Genomic DNA, 15,386 nt, shown 5'->3' on the forward strand with positions numbered 1-15,386 from the left:
AGATCAGCTAACTCAGCGCAGACTGAGGATGAAATCTGGTTTCACGCTATTGTATATTGTAAGGTATCACAGAGCAGACAAATCCTCTCAGCAGGTTTCCATGAGCTGTGGTGGATTGTGACTCAGCACCACGTTTCAGTGCTCAGCGGGATATTACCTGTGCGGCAATGCCTCCCAGGCCAGCAAAGTCTCCGCCACTGCTGGCATGCATTCCCGTTGTCCAGGTGATATTCTCATAGTTGAAAATGGTGAACGCTAATTTTTTGTCCGTGATGAGGATAATCTGAAAGGTGTTGACCTGGAACAGAACAGAGCCCCTGAATGCATTAAACAAACCATATTACGGTCGTGTTTCCCCCACCCCCACTCACCCATCATTCCCTCACATGCCCCACCCCAAGTTTCATCTTATTAAGATTAAGGCTGGAATAAAATGGAGGTTTAATATGGTTTCCATATAGAATACAGTAAGCCTCACAAGTCATATCAGTTGGGACCATACATTTAATATGACTTACGCAAAGTATGAGTTATGTTAAACTTGCATGAAATATAAATTCTTGAACGGGACTTGGGCAGATGTATGACTTTGGTGATTATACGATCTATATAGATCAGACTTACGCGAGTTTTACTGTGGCAATTTTCTAGGGAAGAGAATCACTCACATCCTGGAATTTAATCGAGGAGTTGGATAATTTACATTACATTGCACACCTTATACAGAGGAAGTGAGTCACACAACGGAATCCGCTCGAGGTTATAGGTCCAGCTCCTTCCATTGAACCCCAACATCACCTGATTCCATCTCCAACACAAGATTGGTTTCTGAACAATTTAGTGCTGAGCAAAAGGACCATTGAGCCCACATCCAGAAAGAAGCACGCAGGATGAGACAACACAAATTCATTTCACAGGGACCTTTACATCCAACACGAAGGTAGAAAGAGAGAGGACTTTTCCCACCAGACAGAACTTGTATCAAAAAGTGAACCATCTCGACATAACCTACTGCACCACTCTGTACCTCAAACTTCAGCTCTTTCGGGTGACAGCTGTTCTGGTGAATCAGTCTGTCGCCCTAGGGACCTGCTCACTTCACATTACATTATTTAGCAGAAGTGAAACTTATTTCAATGGTATCCACTCGAGGTCACAGGAACAGCACCCTCCACTCAGCCCAACATCACCAGACAATGACATCCTATTAAAGGATTGGCAGATCAATCATACCGGTGAAAATGAGCTCCCTCCGAAGAAGGTCACCTCGAACCAAGTGGTGATGAAGGCCCATTGGGTGGAAAACTCCGCAAATTCCGGGAAGTACCTTCTGATGTCACTGGTCGCCCTCTGGAGGAGGACGGGGTCTTTGGTCTCTCTGTAGAAGACCTTTCCAGCCCGTCGGTTATCCACATCCGCCCAGAATGCTGCAACCACCCGGCGATCGTTAGAAATTGGGAACGCAACAGGTGTGAACTGAGAAACTTCCTTCAGGAACGATATGATCCCATTGTTATTCACCTGGAGGAAAAGGGGATAAAAGTTTGGTACAGCCTACCCACAGAGACTTTAGTTTAACACATCAAGCTAAATCATGCATCCATTTCAAGACTTGAAACATTGTCCATCAAATCAGAACCTTGACATGAGCAAAACAGAGTACACTAACTCTATGTCCAATAGTCCACCTCAGCTTGCTGCACAGCTCACCATAAAGTCTGTGCTTGTCCAACTAAGAAGGTTGACACAAAGACACCTATGCCAATGCCACCATGAGGCACTGCTTGCAATGCTGTTGATTATTATCTCAGTTCTCCTTTCTGGTCCCTCCACAATACAGACTCATGTTACCACACAGTGGCGCTGTAACACCACAGTTGCTCACTCAGTATCCAAACACAAACCTCATGTGTTTGCTGTGTTGTCTAGGATAAATGACATTATCCCCAGTAAATCACGGCTGGGCCTTCTAACCTTGCACAGATCAGGGAAGTGACTTCATTAAGCCCTTTTTTGTTAATAAGTAATAATTTGCGAAACCAGGAGTCAGTTTAGTTCAGTTGGTAGCAACCGTCTCTGAATCAGAAGCCCCACTTTGGGTCCTTGAACTCACACTAGGCTGACACTTCAATTCTGCAATCCTCGGCTTTTTTGGAGGTGCCCTGTATTGTTAGAAGTGTTACCCTCTGAGATGTTGAACTGAGGTCCCACCTGTGTGTTAAAGATCCTTTGGGACTATTTGAAAAGGGGTGACATTCCCAGGTGCCTTAGCCATCAATTTTCCAGAAAAAATTGGTTATTCATTTCATGGCTGTTTATGGGACACTGCTAACACACCCATTGGCTGCCACTTTTGCCCACAAATTGGCACTCAATACAATTTATGTAAATCCTATGAAGCTCTTTGAGATGTCCTCTCAACATGAAAGTCACGACATCTAAAACAAGAATTATCAGCATCATCCAAAAAAAAAGACGCCAAAGGTACTGCTACAGGAAAAGGTTCTGTGACACTGCCTGCCCGATGAAGGCAGATCTAAAGCAGAGGTTGAGACACACACTTTTGGAGGTACCTTTGACAGAGTCCTGGAGAGAATTATGTACTGAGATGTGAAGAGGCCACTGAGTGGACAAAGATGGAGTCCAGTCACAATTTTGCCAGGTCTTGAGAGCAGAGGAGGCACAGAGCAGAGGAGATTTCTTTATTTAAAAATTAAACTTCCTCTGCTCTGTGCCTCCTCTGCATTATGTTGGTTATTGAGCGAGATGATATAGTGACCGACACTGAAGCAACGTAGAGCTACCTATGCACAGTAAGAGAGTATATTATAGTGAGAGGCAGAGGCATGTGCTGGACAGCTGAAGTCCAGTATTTGAGGAAGATGATGGACTGGATCCCAGCTGGGTAAAGACCATATTGCATGTGTGTGCATATGTTAAGTGAGTGCAGGATGAGATTCTGATGCATTCCGCAGGGAATAAACTGCTGACAATCACGGTCTCAGCTTACATATGAAGGATGCTTCCCTCGACGAAGTACTGGAGAGAAGCCAGTGACATTATAACCATGTCCCAGCATCCAATGGCAGCTTTAGAAGAGCAGGCAATTTGTGCGATACAATGCAAATCTATTTCCCTGAAACTAAGGGGATTTTGAAGATGCATTCTAATGACACAAAGGAAAACTGATTGAATTCTAATAAATTTAGGAAGAAAAAAATTGCTGAAATTGTAAAGTAATCTTTCCTCCTCGCAAACTATTCTCTCCCCATTAATACCACCCCATTCTGCCAACCAGACCCTTCCCACTGACCACATCCTGGCAAGCACTGTCGTAAGATGCGTCAAAAAGGATTGAAGTTACCACGAAGAGATGGGTCTTTCATGCTTTCCAGTAAATACTAAGCTGAACGAAGGGTTAACCTCTCGTACTGTTTCTATTTTAATAACTTTGATCGCCTGCTTAAGCCAAAAAAAGCTTCCTTTATAGATGTTAATTCCTTGCTTGTAAAAACACATCTTGAAAACACTTCAAAGATGTGCAGGAAGGAGAAAGAGGGAAGGCCTGGTCCCTGGCCAAGACACACTGAGAACAGCAAGACATTGTGGAGGGTGGAGGGGAGGAAGAGACAGGACCCCATTATAGGGCAACCAGGTGTCGCGTCTCAACACTGCACAAAACTCCAGCTCGTTTCAAGTGCTGCATCTGATTCAAGATTTTTTTCTCATCCTGATCCGGACCTTCTGTCCAAACCTCTACATCTCCATCATCGATTTGGAGCTCATACCACATAGTGCTCACTGGAAAATTAAGCCACAAGAGTGAATGGCCTCCTTCTGCGCTGTAATATTCTATGATTCTACAGGTCTTGAAATGCAGTAGATTTGAAAAGCAGAAATGGAGCAGCAAAGATAGTCATCCGGGATTTATCATCCACCAGTGACTAACATGAAAGTTCCTTTAAATACATTTATAATGGGGGGAAAAAAATCACTTGTGTTAAATAGAGGAATGAAAATGTGTCAAAGGTTCCAGAGGGCGGTTGATCTCTGTGCACCTGTCCCTCAGTCCGAGGCTCTACCTCCAGTTGGAAATCAATATCAGAGAACATTGGGAGGGGGAAGAAAATGGTCAAATTCAAGCGAGATGTTAGGCTTGACAATCCTCTGAAACTTAAATGTTTCTTCAAAGAAGACTTCCTTCAAATTAAAAAAGAAAAAAATATATATTTTCTACCATTCAGTGTTCTTGTATAAACAGGATAGCTGACAGGAATTGGTGAATCAAGCTGACATTTCTCACACTGTATACACAGGGTAACTGACCACTATTGGTCACAGGATACACAGGCTAGCCGACAGGTATCCTTCCTGTGTTTTCAGTAGAGCAAACGAACTAAGCAAGGAACGTTTTCTAACCAGTAATTAGATGTACATTTGCCCAGCCCAGTTAATTCCTGAGCAAATCACAACCATCTTATTCCACCAGCATATTAGTGCAGTGTAAATGAATGCAGTTTCCTTCAATAATAAACTCAATGAACCTGATTCACCCACTGTCACGCACATGTGCCATATGACCTACCTGTATCTACAGGAAAGATATAAGAATATGTGTGTGGGTGGGTGTGAGGAAATCAGCCAGGATTCCTGCTCCCGAGTTTGAGTGCTATTCTATGACAAGAAAAGAGTCAGTCGACTTGACTGTGAAACCAAACAGATGTTCCATCCATGCCCTGAATCTCTCAGTGATCACTTTTATCAGCACCTACATTATAAGGAAGGGCAGATGGAAATAAACTAGCCTGCTTAACTTCTCAGGAGTGAGCAAGACTCCTTAGCAATAGAAGGTTAAATGAATCCCACATGGATCAGTGGGTAAGTGGAAACCTGAAAGGTCTCAGGTTCAATCTCAAGTCTGTGTTGAGTTAGCTCATCTCTACTGGAGTGCTGCTGAGAGCTCTGCAACTGGCCTGAATACAACAACACAACTTCCATTTACAATAGCACCCTCATGCGGGGCAACGTCTTGGAGCGCTCAATAGTGGTGGTGCCTGACGCCGAGCCAGGGGGAGGGAGAGGTGACCGTAAGCATGGTCGAAGGGGAAGGTCTTCAGTCGTGATCTTAAAGAGGGAAAGAAGGGGTAAGGTGGAGAGATTGGGGAAGAGAGTTCCAAAGCTTTACAGGAACTTGTCTAACTCGTATACCCCAGAGTTGGGAGAGAAAGATCAGCCAAGGCTCCTGTGGGTCATTGCATGTATTTGGGCAACGAACGGCAACAGGATCAGGCTCAGCTGCGATGCCCTTCCCCTATCCTCCGGTCGAACAGCCTGTCGACACTCACCATCAGGGGCTCACCCATGAACAAGGTACTTGGCAGAGATACCACAGAGCATCTCCTGAAACCATACCCTAATAGAAGACAGAAAGAGGGAGTCAAAAGCCTTTATGAGACAAAGGGGAAGAGGAAAGAACTTTGGCAGAGAAAAATAAAAACATTTAAAGAAAAAAAACTGCCAAATTCTGGCAGTGAGCCACCGCACCTGGTTAATCACACACAAAACAAACTCGAAATATTTTCTTCACTTAAAGAATTCGGACCAGATGGAGCAGGTGCAGGGCTGCTTAGGAACGGTGCCTTTTAAACCAGCTTATGGCTGCTCTAAAGCGTGCATATAAAAAAAGAAGCAACAGGAAATGATCAGTGCACAAGCACAAGGTTCAGCTGATTGCTATATTGCAGCGTGTTCAAGCCCAGCGCCACTCGCCTCAGTTTGCATGGGTGGCAGCAGCTGGTATAATCTTTAGGACCAGTGTACAGGCATTCATCTCTGCCCCTTTGCAGTGTGGCAGACACCGAAGGCAGAACCGGAACTGGCATAGCGAGGCACAGCTTGAAGCATAACAACTGTACATCTGTTGCGAGTAGATCAGACAAGGCTCTTGGCAGAATAGTAGCCTCTCAAACTGCAACAGCTGGGAGACTGCAGAGCACATGTCAAAGACTAGTCCATTAATATTTTCTCTGTAAACTTTCGTGCTGGGTTTTTATACTGGGGAAGAGCTTCTGTTTACATTTCGTTGAAACCGTAGTTGAGAAGAAATAGCCAACTTTCTGAGCTACTCTGAGAAACACACGGCCTCTGGCTTAAGCAGTGGGAATAGAGGCTGCCTGTCACCTCAGTAACATTTAAATGTTATGTCCGAAGAACTTTGCTCCCCCACCATAGCCACGCTAGTGTATCAGAACCACACTTGCTCCTTCAGACTAGGCTGTGCCCAGTCCTCCTTGGGCTGTGCAAAAAGCCTCCTGAACACAACTTACAGGGGCTCCTAGTTCCCACTCAGAGTCAGACAGCAGTGACCTCCCTCGACAATGAACCACTATACTCACCTGACGAGGTCTTGCTACAACAGACCATCAATAGAAACATGTTCCTTGTTCTATACAACAGGAATCTTGAATGACCAAGAATCAGCCCAGTATATAATGCACATCTTTGAGGGCACATTATTCCCAGAAGAGTATGAGATATACGTTTTGATATACCATAGGGACGTGGCAGAAGGAACACCGTTTTGGAGCTTACTTCCCCTTGTAAAAATTTTCCTGATTTCCTTCATTTTGCAGCCTGTGCGTCTATAAATCCTGCCAGTGGGTCTGGTACGTGGCAGAAGACTTTCATCACACTGACTGATCGTGATCACTCTGAAGTTGACTGAATCCAACTTCTAACTTCTGTAAGTGGTTTGCCAGCCACAGAACAATCACCAACTGAATAAAATTAGGATTCTCCCCACCTTCCCCATTGCTCAGGATATAGCTTCAGTTTAAAATGAATCAGTCTTAAGAGTGACGATGCATTATTACAGACTCGGGAGCTGATATCTGATCACCTTATGGAAACATCAGCTTCTCCATTTATTGCAACGGAGCTTCAGCCTGGACACGGCAAGTGAATCAACATAACAACATTTACAATAATAAGTTTTCAGTCATGGGCGTAGAATCTCGCAGAATACCATCATCACTTGCAAACAGCACTTGCCAACCTCATCTGGAATACTGTCCATAATTCTTGTCCCCAATCACTGTAGGGATTTTCTGGCATTGGAACAGGTACAGAAGTGGACAACTTATCTTATACCTATTTAGGTACATGAATTATGCTGAGAGGTTAAGAAAACATGAAGCAAAGCAGATCAGGAGACACCTTATTGTAGTTTTCAAGATTCTATAGGGTATTGATAAACTGAATAAATATTGTGCGTTTGATGTAAGTTTGCCTATGAATATTCAATCACTACACCTCGACAGAAATTCCCTGTAAAGCACTTTGAAACATTTCAGCATTATAGGCTCTAGATCAAATGTAAAGATACTATTAATTATATTATTATTAATAATAATGAAACTCAACCTTAAGGGGGAACCGACTAAAATTTAGAAAGGAAGTGAACAGCTAGTTAATTTAGTTGTCTCGTAAGATAGACCCCCACAGCTGTTGAACATATTGAGCAGACCACCCAGAGAGGCAGACAATGTCAGCAAATTCAATAGGATTAAAATTTGGTGAAATAAATGATGAAGGACGCGAGAGTGCATTACTTTATTATCATCCAATTTGTTACCCATCCAACTGACTTTGATTAATTCTCATCAGATCCAAACACGACTCCAGACATTTGCCTACCACTCATCCTGCTGCAAATTGAGGGCATATTTGTTGTTATCTTCGACATGGTATAATTCACAGAAGACAGGGATAATTAAAACGATCTCAAGCAGGAACTGGTTACCTTAAACTGGCATTCCATCAATCAGTCCAAGGTTTCAGACTTCACCTGGCCTCAGATCAAACAAATCACTCTGCAGATTGCCACATCCAAGCAAAATACTGGCACTAGAGCTAAACATGGGTTTGCAAAACCCATATTTGTAATGAAACATGACCTAGAAGTGGAAATGCTTTTGTAGAAGATCAAATAATTAGGAATCCGGTTGTAAGTCGATTGGCGGATTGCTTTCCGGGGGCAATAATGTCTTCACAAATGACATAAATAAAAATAATAATAATTTGGTCACTCAATCCATGACTGTTTGTGGGGACACCTGTGTGTGCAATTGACTGTGCACAATTCACATTGCAGTATATTCTGTAAAGTCTTTTGAGACATCTCAAAGATGATCTAAGGCGCTATATCAAATGCAAGGATTATTATTATTTATTATGATGAAGCAGCAGCAAGCCAGAGAAGCTTCCTTACCCATCCTGCACAAGGAAACCAAAATCAATCCCAGGGACTTTCAGATCATCCAAAGCCTGAGATCAATCTGTTACTACATGCCATCACCCCCAAATAATGAATAATCTTTCATAAGTAAAATACCCTTCAGATGTACCAGAAGTTTATTTGTTTAAAATATTAATAAAAGTGAACAAGTGCTGCTCATTTATGCTTCAATATTTGGTTACAATATGATGAAATTTAAATCAGGAGTATTATCAGAGATTAGGTTTAAAGTAATTCTGTTGGCAAATTTCAAGCATGATGCAGTAGTTGGAATGTTATAAACCATGCACTAAAACAACTATAGAGCTTTCCAGCACAGAAGAGATGGCCATTCAGCCACTTTCTAGATGCAGGAGAACAATTCACTCACAAGATCATAAAGGATTTGGATGATGAAGGCCTTATCTCATCCTTCCAGAATACTGACCCTTCTGTCTTTCCAACAAAGCATCAAGCCGTTTTTATTTAAATCAGTCTGACATCCTGGCCTCAACACTTCCTTGGTAACCTGTTCCAGTCATTGTGTACCATTCTGGTAAAAAAAATTTCCTGGTGTCTGTCCTGAAATTGCCCTTTGCAATCCTAAACTTATGCCTTCTTGTGTTGCTGTCTTGGTGCATCCAAAAGTTACGTCACTGTTGGCTCCTGAACATACACAATGCACAACACAGAAAAAGTTCCAATCTAGTTGGTATCATCAGTATCTTGGCTGATGTATTCCAGTGCCACCTGTTGTGTGTGAAGGCACACATCGAATAAAAAGGGAGTGGTTCACTTCCATCTAGTATTTCACAGGTTATGTGTCTGTCTCTTCCTATGTACTGTATATACGATACACCAGGTAAAGGAAACAATTCACTTCCATCTAGTCCTGTGCAGCTTCTATGTGCCTCAGTGTCAACTCTTGTTTGCTTATTAACAGCAGGAGAAGCTGTAATGTGGGAGTTAGTAATCATTTTCTCAGTGATACAACAGCTGTAAATAATAGTGTATAACTCTCAACACAAATAATGTGCCTCTGGTGGAGCTCAGTTCCCAGTGTTTATAAATACAGTACATCAATCTCAAACTTTTCTTATAAAAATGAACAGGAGGAATGTTAAAGCCTGTAGACGATGATAGTCAGCTGTCAGCTTGTACTGAAAGATAGTGGATTCAGATCAGTGATGTTTAAATATACAACAAAATGTTCAAAACTGCAGAGTTCTTCCTCCCCTCTATTTGATCCTGCACACAGAATATTCAAGGGGCAGATATACACAATTCCCTATATAGTGAGCTTCCAGTAATTATTTACTGACTGCCTATCCAGACTAGCTGCATTAGGCTGCACAATACACTTTCCTTGCAAGTCCGCATAGGGTTGTATAATGAATGAACTGTCTTTGTAAGCAATACTATTACTGTGACAGTTTTTTGAGAGTATCGTGTCTCTTCGATCTGGAATGCTGTAATATCGCTGCACCTTGATCTGGCAGACAGCTGGTCACCAAGGCGAACAGTAAGACTTTCTGCTAACAGAAACACATGTACTCTCTGCTCACTACAAGTTGCTTTGGAGGCAGGGATCAAGGTACCGGTCAGCAGATTGTATATTAAAATAAACAGAAATTGTATTTACAGCCAATTATAACAGAAGATATAACTGGCAAGACATGACCGAACACAAGAAAACTGCCAAAGTTAACTTTCTCACAGCCCCTTTTTAAATTAGAGCTTCTGTAGACTTTTCCCCCAAACTTAGTTCTCCCACTCCTTCGCTCTGAAGATAAAATGATGAGATTCAAACAGCAAGGTCGTCGAAGACATCCCTGGAATTTGCTCAGCCGGTAGCAGAATCAAAGGCCATTTCATAGTGCTCTTTTGTAAATCTCACAATAGACACAATTATTTAATGGAGTGAACTTTCCTCAGTAAGAGGTAATTCGATTTCCAACATTCTTGGCATATTTCTAAATGAAGTTGTCTGAGCACATCTATTATATAGGAATGTAAAAGTGCACAGCACCAGAAAAAGACCACTGCAGTCCAATTGGCAAGTTCCAAAGAACATAACTGTATTGTACAACACATTTCCTTTCAGCTATTGATCTGGACACCCTGATAGAGCGGAGATTTGCTGCAGTGCTTTTTTATTTAAAAAAATCTGATAACCTCACAAAAGTTTCATATATTTTTGCACAAAAAGCGCGCCAGATACCATCCCATATACAACCAGGTCATGTGAACTGAGCAAAGAGAAGTGCAACATTTATTTGGTACAAGTGGAGGAGGATAATTTTAAGAGAAAACAGATGTTTCAATTGTTCCCAGAGATGCTCTCAGGCAACAGCCTACCTGAAACATGCAAACTGTGGCAAAGCAGGGATGCCTGACCCAGACCAATATGCCCTGATAATAAATGTGTGTAAAGCTATATAGATGGAATAAGCATTTTAAATGAAGTTAGTTGGTGCATCACCGTTTATTCAAAATGCTCCCGTCAAGCAACCCAATGCCACCTTCAAATACTTCAGCACCACTGGGATCAGAAAGCACAAGACAAAGATAATTCACAGCCGCAGGATTGGAAGACGTCCTCCCACTTTGCGTGGGTCAGGCACAGTGTTCACACAATGAAAGACAGACATATACTCACCACAACCCCCAACCCCCACCAACTCCTATTGTGACTGTCCTCCGTCAGTACATACAAAGCTACAATATTCTGCCATCACAGTCACACACGCTACATATCCAAAATAAGCAAAAGAGAGAGATTGCTTATTTGTTCTGTTGAATCAATGTTGCATTGCTCCCTTTCAAAACATAAACTATCAAGAAATGACACACTCAGCATTCAACCACTTTCCCATCTCTTGGTTTGGGACAGGGCAGGGTGGGAACGACAGAGGAAAAGCCCATATCTCTTCTCCAGCCAAATAGGGACCCATCAACATCGGTTTGCTTACGCATCATTTCTTTCCCAAAGGTCTTCTCTGGCTCCTACATAAACTGACCATTGTCCCACAAGTAGGCACTTGCCTGCAAAACACAGATAACCTGTGAAGCACACCGATATGTCTGCCTGACACGTGAAGTACTATATCAAATGCAAGGATTAATTATTATTGCTACAAGTTTGAACGGCACCTCAATCCTATTCAGTTGAGTAACACAAGAAACTGGAGTAGCACCAAGAGTCGGGCTTACATAATATGTCTGTACGGCAAGGAGGACTACAAAGGTCAGGAAGATGAGCTTACAGGAATCACTCAGCGAGGCTCTGAGAACCAAGAGTATGTGCCTGTATGTGAATGTGAGCACAAGCGAGGAGATGCAGCAGAGTACAGTGAGGAGATACGGCATAGAGTACAGTGAGGAGATACAGCAGAGTACAGTGAGGAGGTACAGCAGAGTACAGTGAGGAGGTACAGCAGAGTACAGTGAGGAGGTACAGCAGAGTACAGTGAGGAGGTACAGCAGAGTACAGTGAGGAGATACAGCAGAGTACAGTGAGGAGGTACGGCATAGAGTACAGTGAGGAGATACAGCAGAGTACAGTGAGGAGATACAGCACAGAGCTACAAACCAAAGTACAGTGGGGAGACACAGCACAGAGAGTGCAGGAGGGAGACACAGCATAGAGAGTACAGGGGGGAGACACAGCACAGAGAGTACTGGGGGGAGACACAGCACAGAGAGTACGGGGGCGGGGGGACAGCACAGAGAGTACGGGGGGGAGACACAGCACAGAGAGTACAGGGGGGAGACACAGCACAGAGAGTACAGGGGGGAGACACAGCACAGAGAGTACAGGGGAGAGACACAGCACAGAGAGTACGGGGGGGGGGGGGGGGGACAGCACAGAGAGTACAGGGGGAACACACAGCACAGAGAGTACGGGGGGGGGGGGAGACACAGCACAGAGAGTGCGGGGGTGGGGGGGGAGACACAGCACAGAGAGTACGGGGGGGGGGGGGGGGGAGACACAGCACAGAGAGTGCGGGGGTGGGGGGGGAGACACAGCACAGAGAGTACGGGGGGGGGGGAGACACAGCACAGAGAGTACAGGGGGGGACACAGCACAGAGAGTACAGGGGGACACAGCACAGAGAGTACAGGGGGGGGGGGACAGCACAGAGAGTACAGGGGGACACAGCACAGAGAGTACGGGGGGACACACAGCACAGAGAGTACGGGGGGGAGACACAGCACAGAGAGTACGGGGGGGAGACACAGCACAGAGAGTACAGGGGGGAGACACAGCACAGAGAGTACGGGGGGGGAGACACAGCACAGAGAGTACGGGGGGGAGGGGGGACACAGCACAGAGAGTACAGGGGGGGGGGACACAGCACAGAGAGTACAGGGGGGGACACAGCACAGAGAGTACAGGGGGGGGGGGGACACAGCACAGAGAGTACAGGGGGGGGGACACAGCACAGAGAGTACAGGGGGGGGGGGACACAGCACAGAGAGTACAGGGGGGACACAGCACAGAGAGTACAGGGGGACACAGCACAGAGAGTACAGGGGGGGGGACACAGCACAGAGAGTACAGGGGGGAGACACAGCACAGAGAGTACAGGGGGACACAGCACAGAGAGTACAGGGGGGGAGACACAGCACAGAGAGGGCAGTAAAGGGAGATGGGTCGGGGGGACAGTGTCACTGGAGTGTGAGCTCATGGTCGGGGGGTTGGTGGTGGTGGTGGTGGTGGAGGGGCTCAGGGATGGTGTCGGTGTCGGTGTTGATGCTGTCGCGGAGCTGAACTTGAAATCCGACAAAAGAGGAGAGTACAAAACCCCAACAACAACAACAACAACCTCCATCAACAACCACCTCCATCAACAACAACAACAACCACCACCTCCATCAACAACAACAACAACCACCACCTCCATCAACAACAACCACCACCTCCATCCAACAACCACCACCTCCATCAACAACAACAACCTCCATCAACAACAACAACAACCACCACCTCCATCAACAACAACCACCACCTCCATCCAACAACAACAACCACCACCTCCATCAACAACAACCTCCATCAACAACAACAACCACCACCTCCATCCAACAACCACCACCTCCATCAACAACAACAACCACCACCTCCATCAACAACAACAACAACCTCCATCCAACAACCACCACCTCCATCCAACAACCACCACCACCTCCATCCAACAACAACCTCCATCCAACAACCACCACCTCCATCAACAACAACAACCACCACCTCCATCCAACAACAACCTCCATCCAACAACAACAACCTCCATCAACAACAACCTCCATCCAACAACCACCACCTCCATCCAACAACAACAACAACCTCCATCCAACAACAACAACAACCTCCATCCAACAACCACCACCACCTCCATCCACCCAACAACCTCCCAACTCACGTAAAGCCCCGAGTGCCTCTCCCCGAAGAAGGGGAAGCTGACGGAGATGTGCAGCAGCCCCGAGCCTCCATCGTCCACCTCCGGGGTGACCGAGTCCCCGAACTCCAGACCGAAAGGATAGAAGTCGTCCAGAGGGACGGAGGCGGCGACCTGGTCCCACACCGCCAGCCCGAGACCGGCCGCCGCCACCCACAGGACCAGCCGCAACCTCTCCTCCATCTCTCTCCCTCTCTCTCTCTCTCTCTCCCCCTCTCTCTCTCTCCCCCTCCTCTCCCTCTCTCTCTCTCTCACTCTCTTCTGCCTCTCCACCTGGAGCTGAGCTGAGAGCTGAGTGTGAGGAGCACCTTCTGTGGCTCCACTCAGCCAAGTGTGTGTTGTGTGTGTGTCCCCTTCACCCACACACACACACAACACACACACACTCCACCATCTCCAACTCCCACCCACTGCTTCCCCCCACAACCAATAACACCCCGAGGGTCGGCACTCACTCAGCCAATAGGTACCAGCAAGAAAGCACCAGGTTCACTTGTCCTCCCCCACCATCACCACTGACATCCCACCTCCACCCACCCCCCCCATCACCACTGACATCCCCCCACCCCCCCCCCCCCCACTCCCTATCCACTCCCCACTCTCCCTCCCAACACACACACACACCAACCCAAAACTTTCTTGAAGGTTAAACCGACCAGCAAACACCCCCCCCACACCCACCACCTCAAAAAAGAAAGATTCGGTGAAAAAAAAAGAAGCGATGCATTCTTTCTTGTTGCAAGATTTTATTCAGACTCCGGGCTTCACAGCGCCCACACATCCTTACGTTCGCAGCTGTGCCGCATGATGGTGATGATGATGATAATTGTTATAATAACAATCCTTGCATTCGATCGAGCGCCTTTCACTTTCTTCTTGACGTCTCAAAGCGCTTCACTGAACGTGCGGTAAAGTGAATCGACTGTGTACTTGCGGGCGAAACGCGGAAGCCGGTCGCGCACAGCAGCGTCCCCACAAACAGTCGTGGATTGAGTGACCAAATTTTTATTGTTTTTTTCTGGAGGGATTATTATCGGGCGTGTGGAATTAAGGAAATTTGTTCAAGGTTTCGCCCTGCCGGGAATTGAACCCAGGTCTCTCGCTTGCGAGGTGAGTGCTCTAAAAACTGAGCTACAGGACTCTGCATGTTAAGGATATAAAGTAAAACTCACATAAGTCTGATCTGTATAAATTGTATAATCGCCCAAGTTGTACACCTGCCGAAGTCTGGTTCAAGAGTTTATGTTCTAGCAAGTTTGACATAACTCATACTTTGCATAAGCGACATAAGTGGAGTCCTGTATCTCAGTGGTTAGAGCACTCGCTTTGCAAGCGAGAGATCTGAGTTCAATTCCAGGCAGAGGGCGAAACCTTGGGCAAGTTTCCTTACTCCACACACGTGGGACATTGCTGTGCGCAATTGGCTGCCGCGTTCGCCCACAAATATACAGTCAATTCACTTTACAGTATATTCTGTGAAGCGCTTTGGGACGTCCTCCCGACGTGAAAAGCGCTATATCAAATACAAGGATTATTATTATTATTAAATGTATGGTCTCAACTGATATGACTTATGTGAGTTTTATTGTGTAAGTGTTCTAACGATCTCTAACCCGACAAGCAGCGAGAAAGCTTGCCGGACAGCAATGTCA

The 15,386-nt window shown here is 45.4% G+C and overlaps 1 protein-coding gene across 1 annotated transcript in view; it reads right to left on the minus strand.

Moving 5' to 3' along the window:
* Positions 1-13,922, minus strand: part of sned1 (sushi, nidogen and EGF-like domains 1) — a 31,239-nt gene extending 17,317 nt beyond the window's left edge. The window contains exons 1-3 of the mRNA XM_042339363.1: positions 13,699-13,922; positions 1,234-1,521; positions 158-298 (exon numbers count right to left, since the gene is read on the minus strand). Coding sequence (XP_042195297.1) covers positions 158-298; positions 1,234-1,521; positions 13,699-13,917 — 648 coding nt within the window. The 5' untranslated portion in view covers positions 13,918-13,922. The remainder of the gene's footprint in view (positions 1-157; positions 299-1,233; positions 1,522-13,698) is intronic.
* Between the last annotated feature and the right edge of the window lie 1,464 nt (positions 13,923-15,386).

Source organism: Callorhinchus milii, unplaced genomic scaffold (genome assembly GCF_018977255.1).
Source record: "Callorhinchus milii isolate IMCB2004 unplaced genomic scaffold, IMCB_Cmil_1.0 Scaffold11, whole genome shotgun sequence".
NCBI lineage: Eukaryota > Metazoa > Chordata > Chondrichthyes > Chimaeriformes > Callorhinchidae > Callorhinchus > Callorhinchus milii.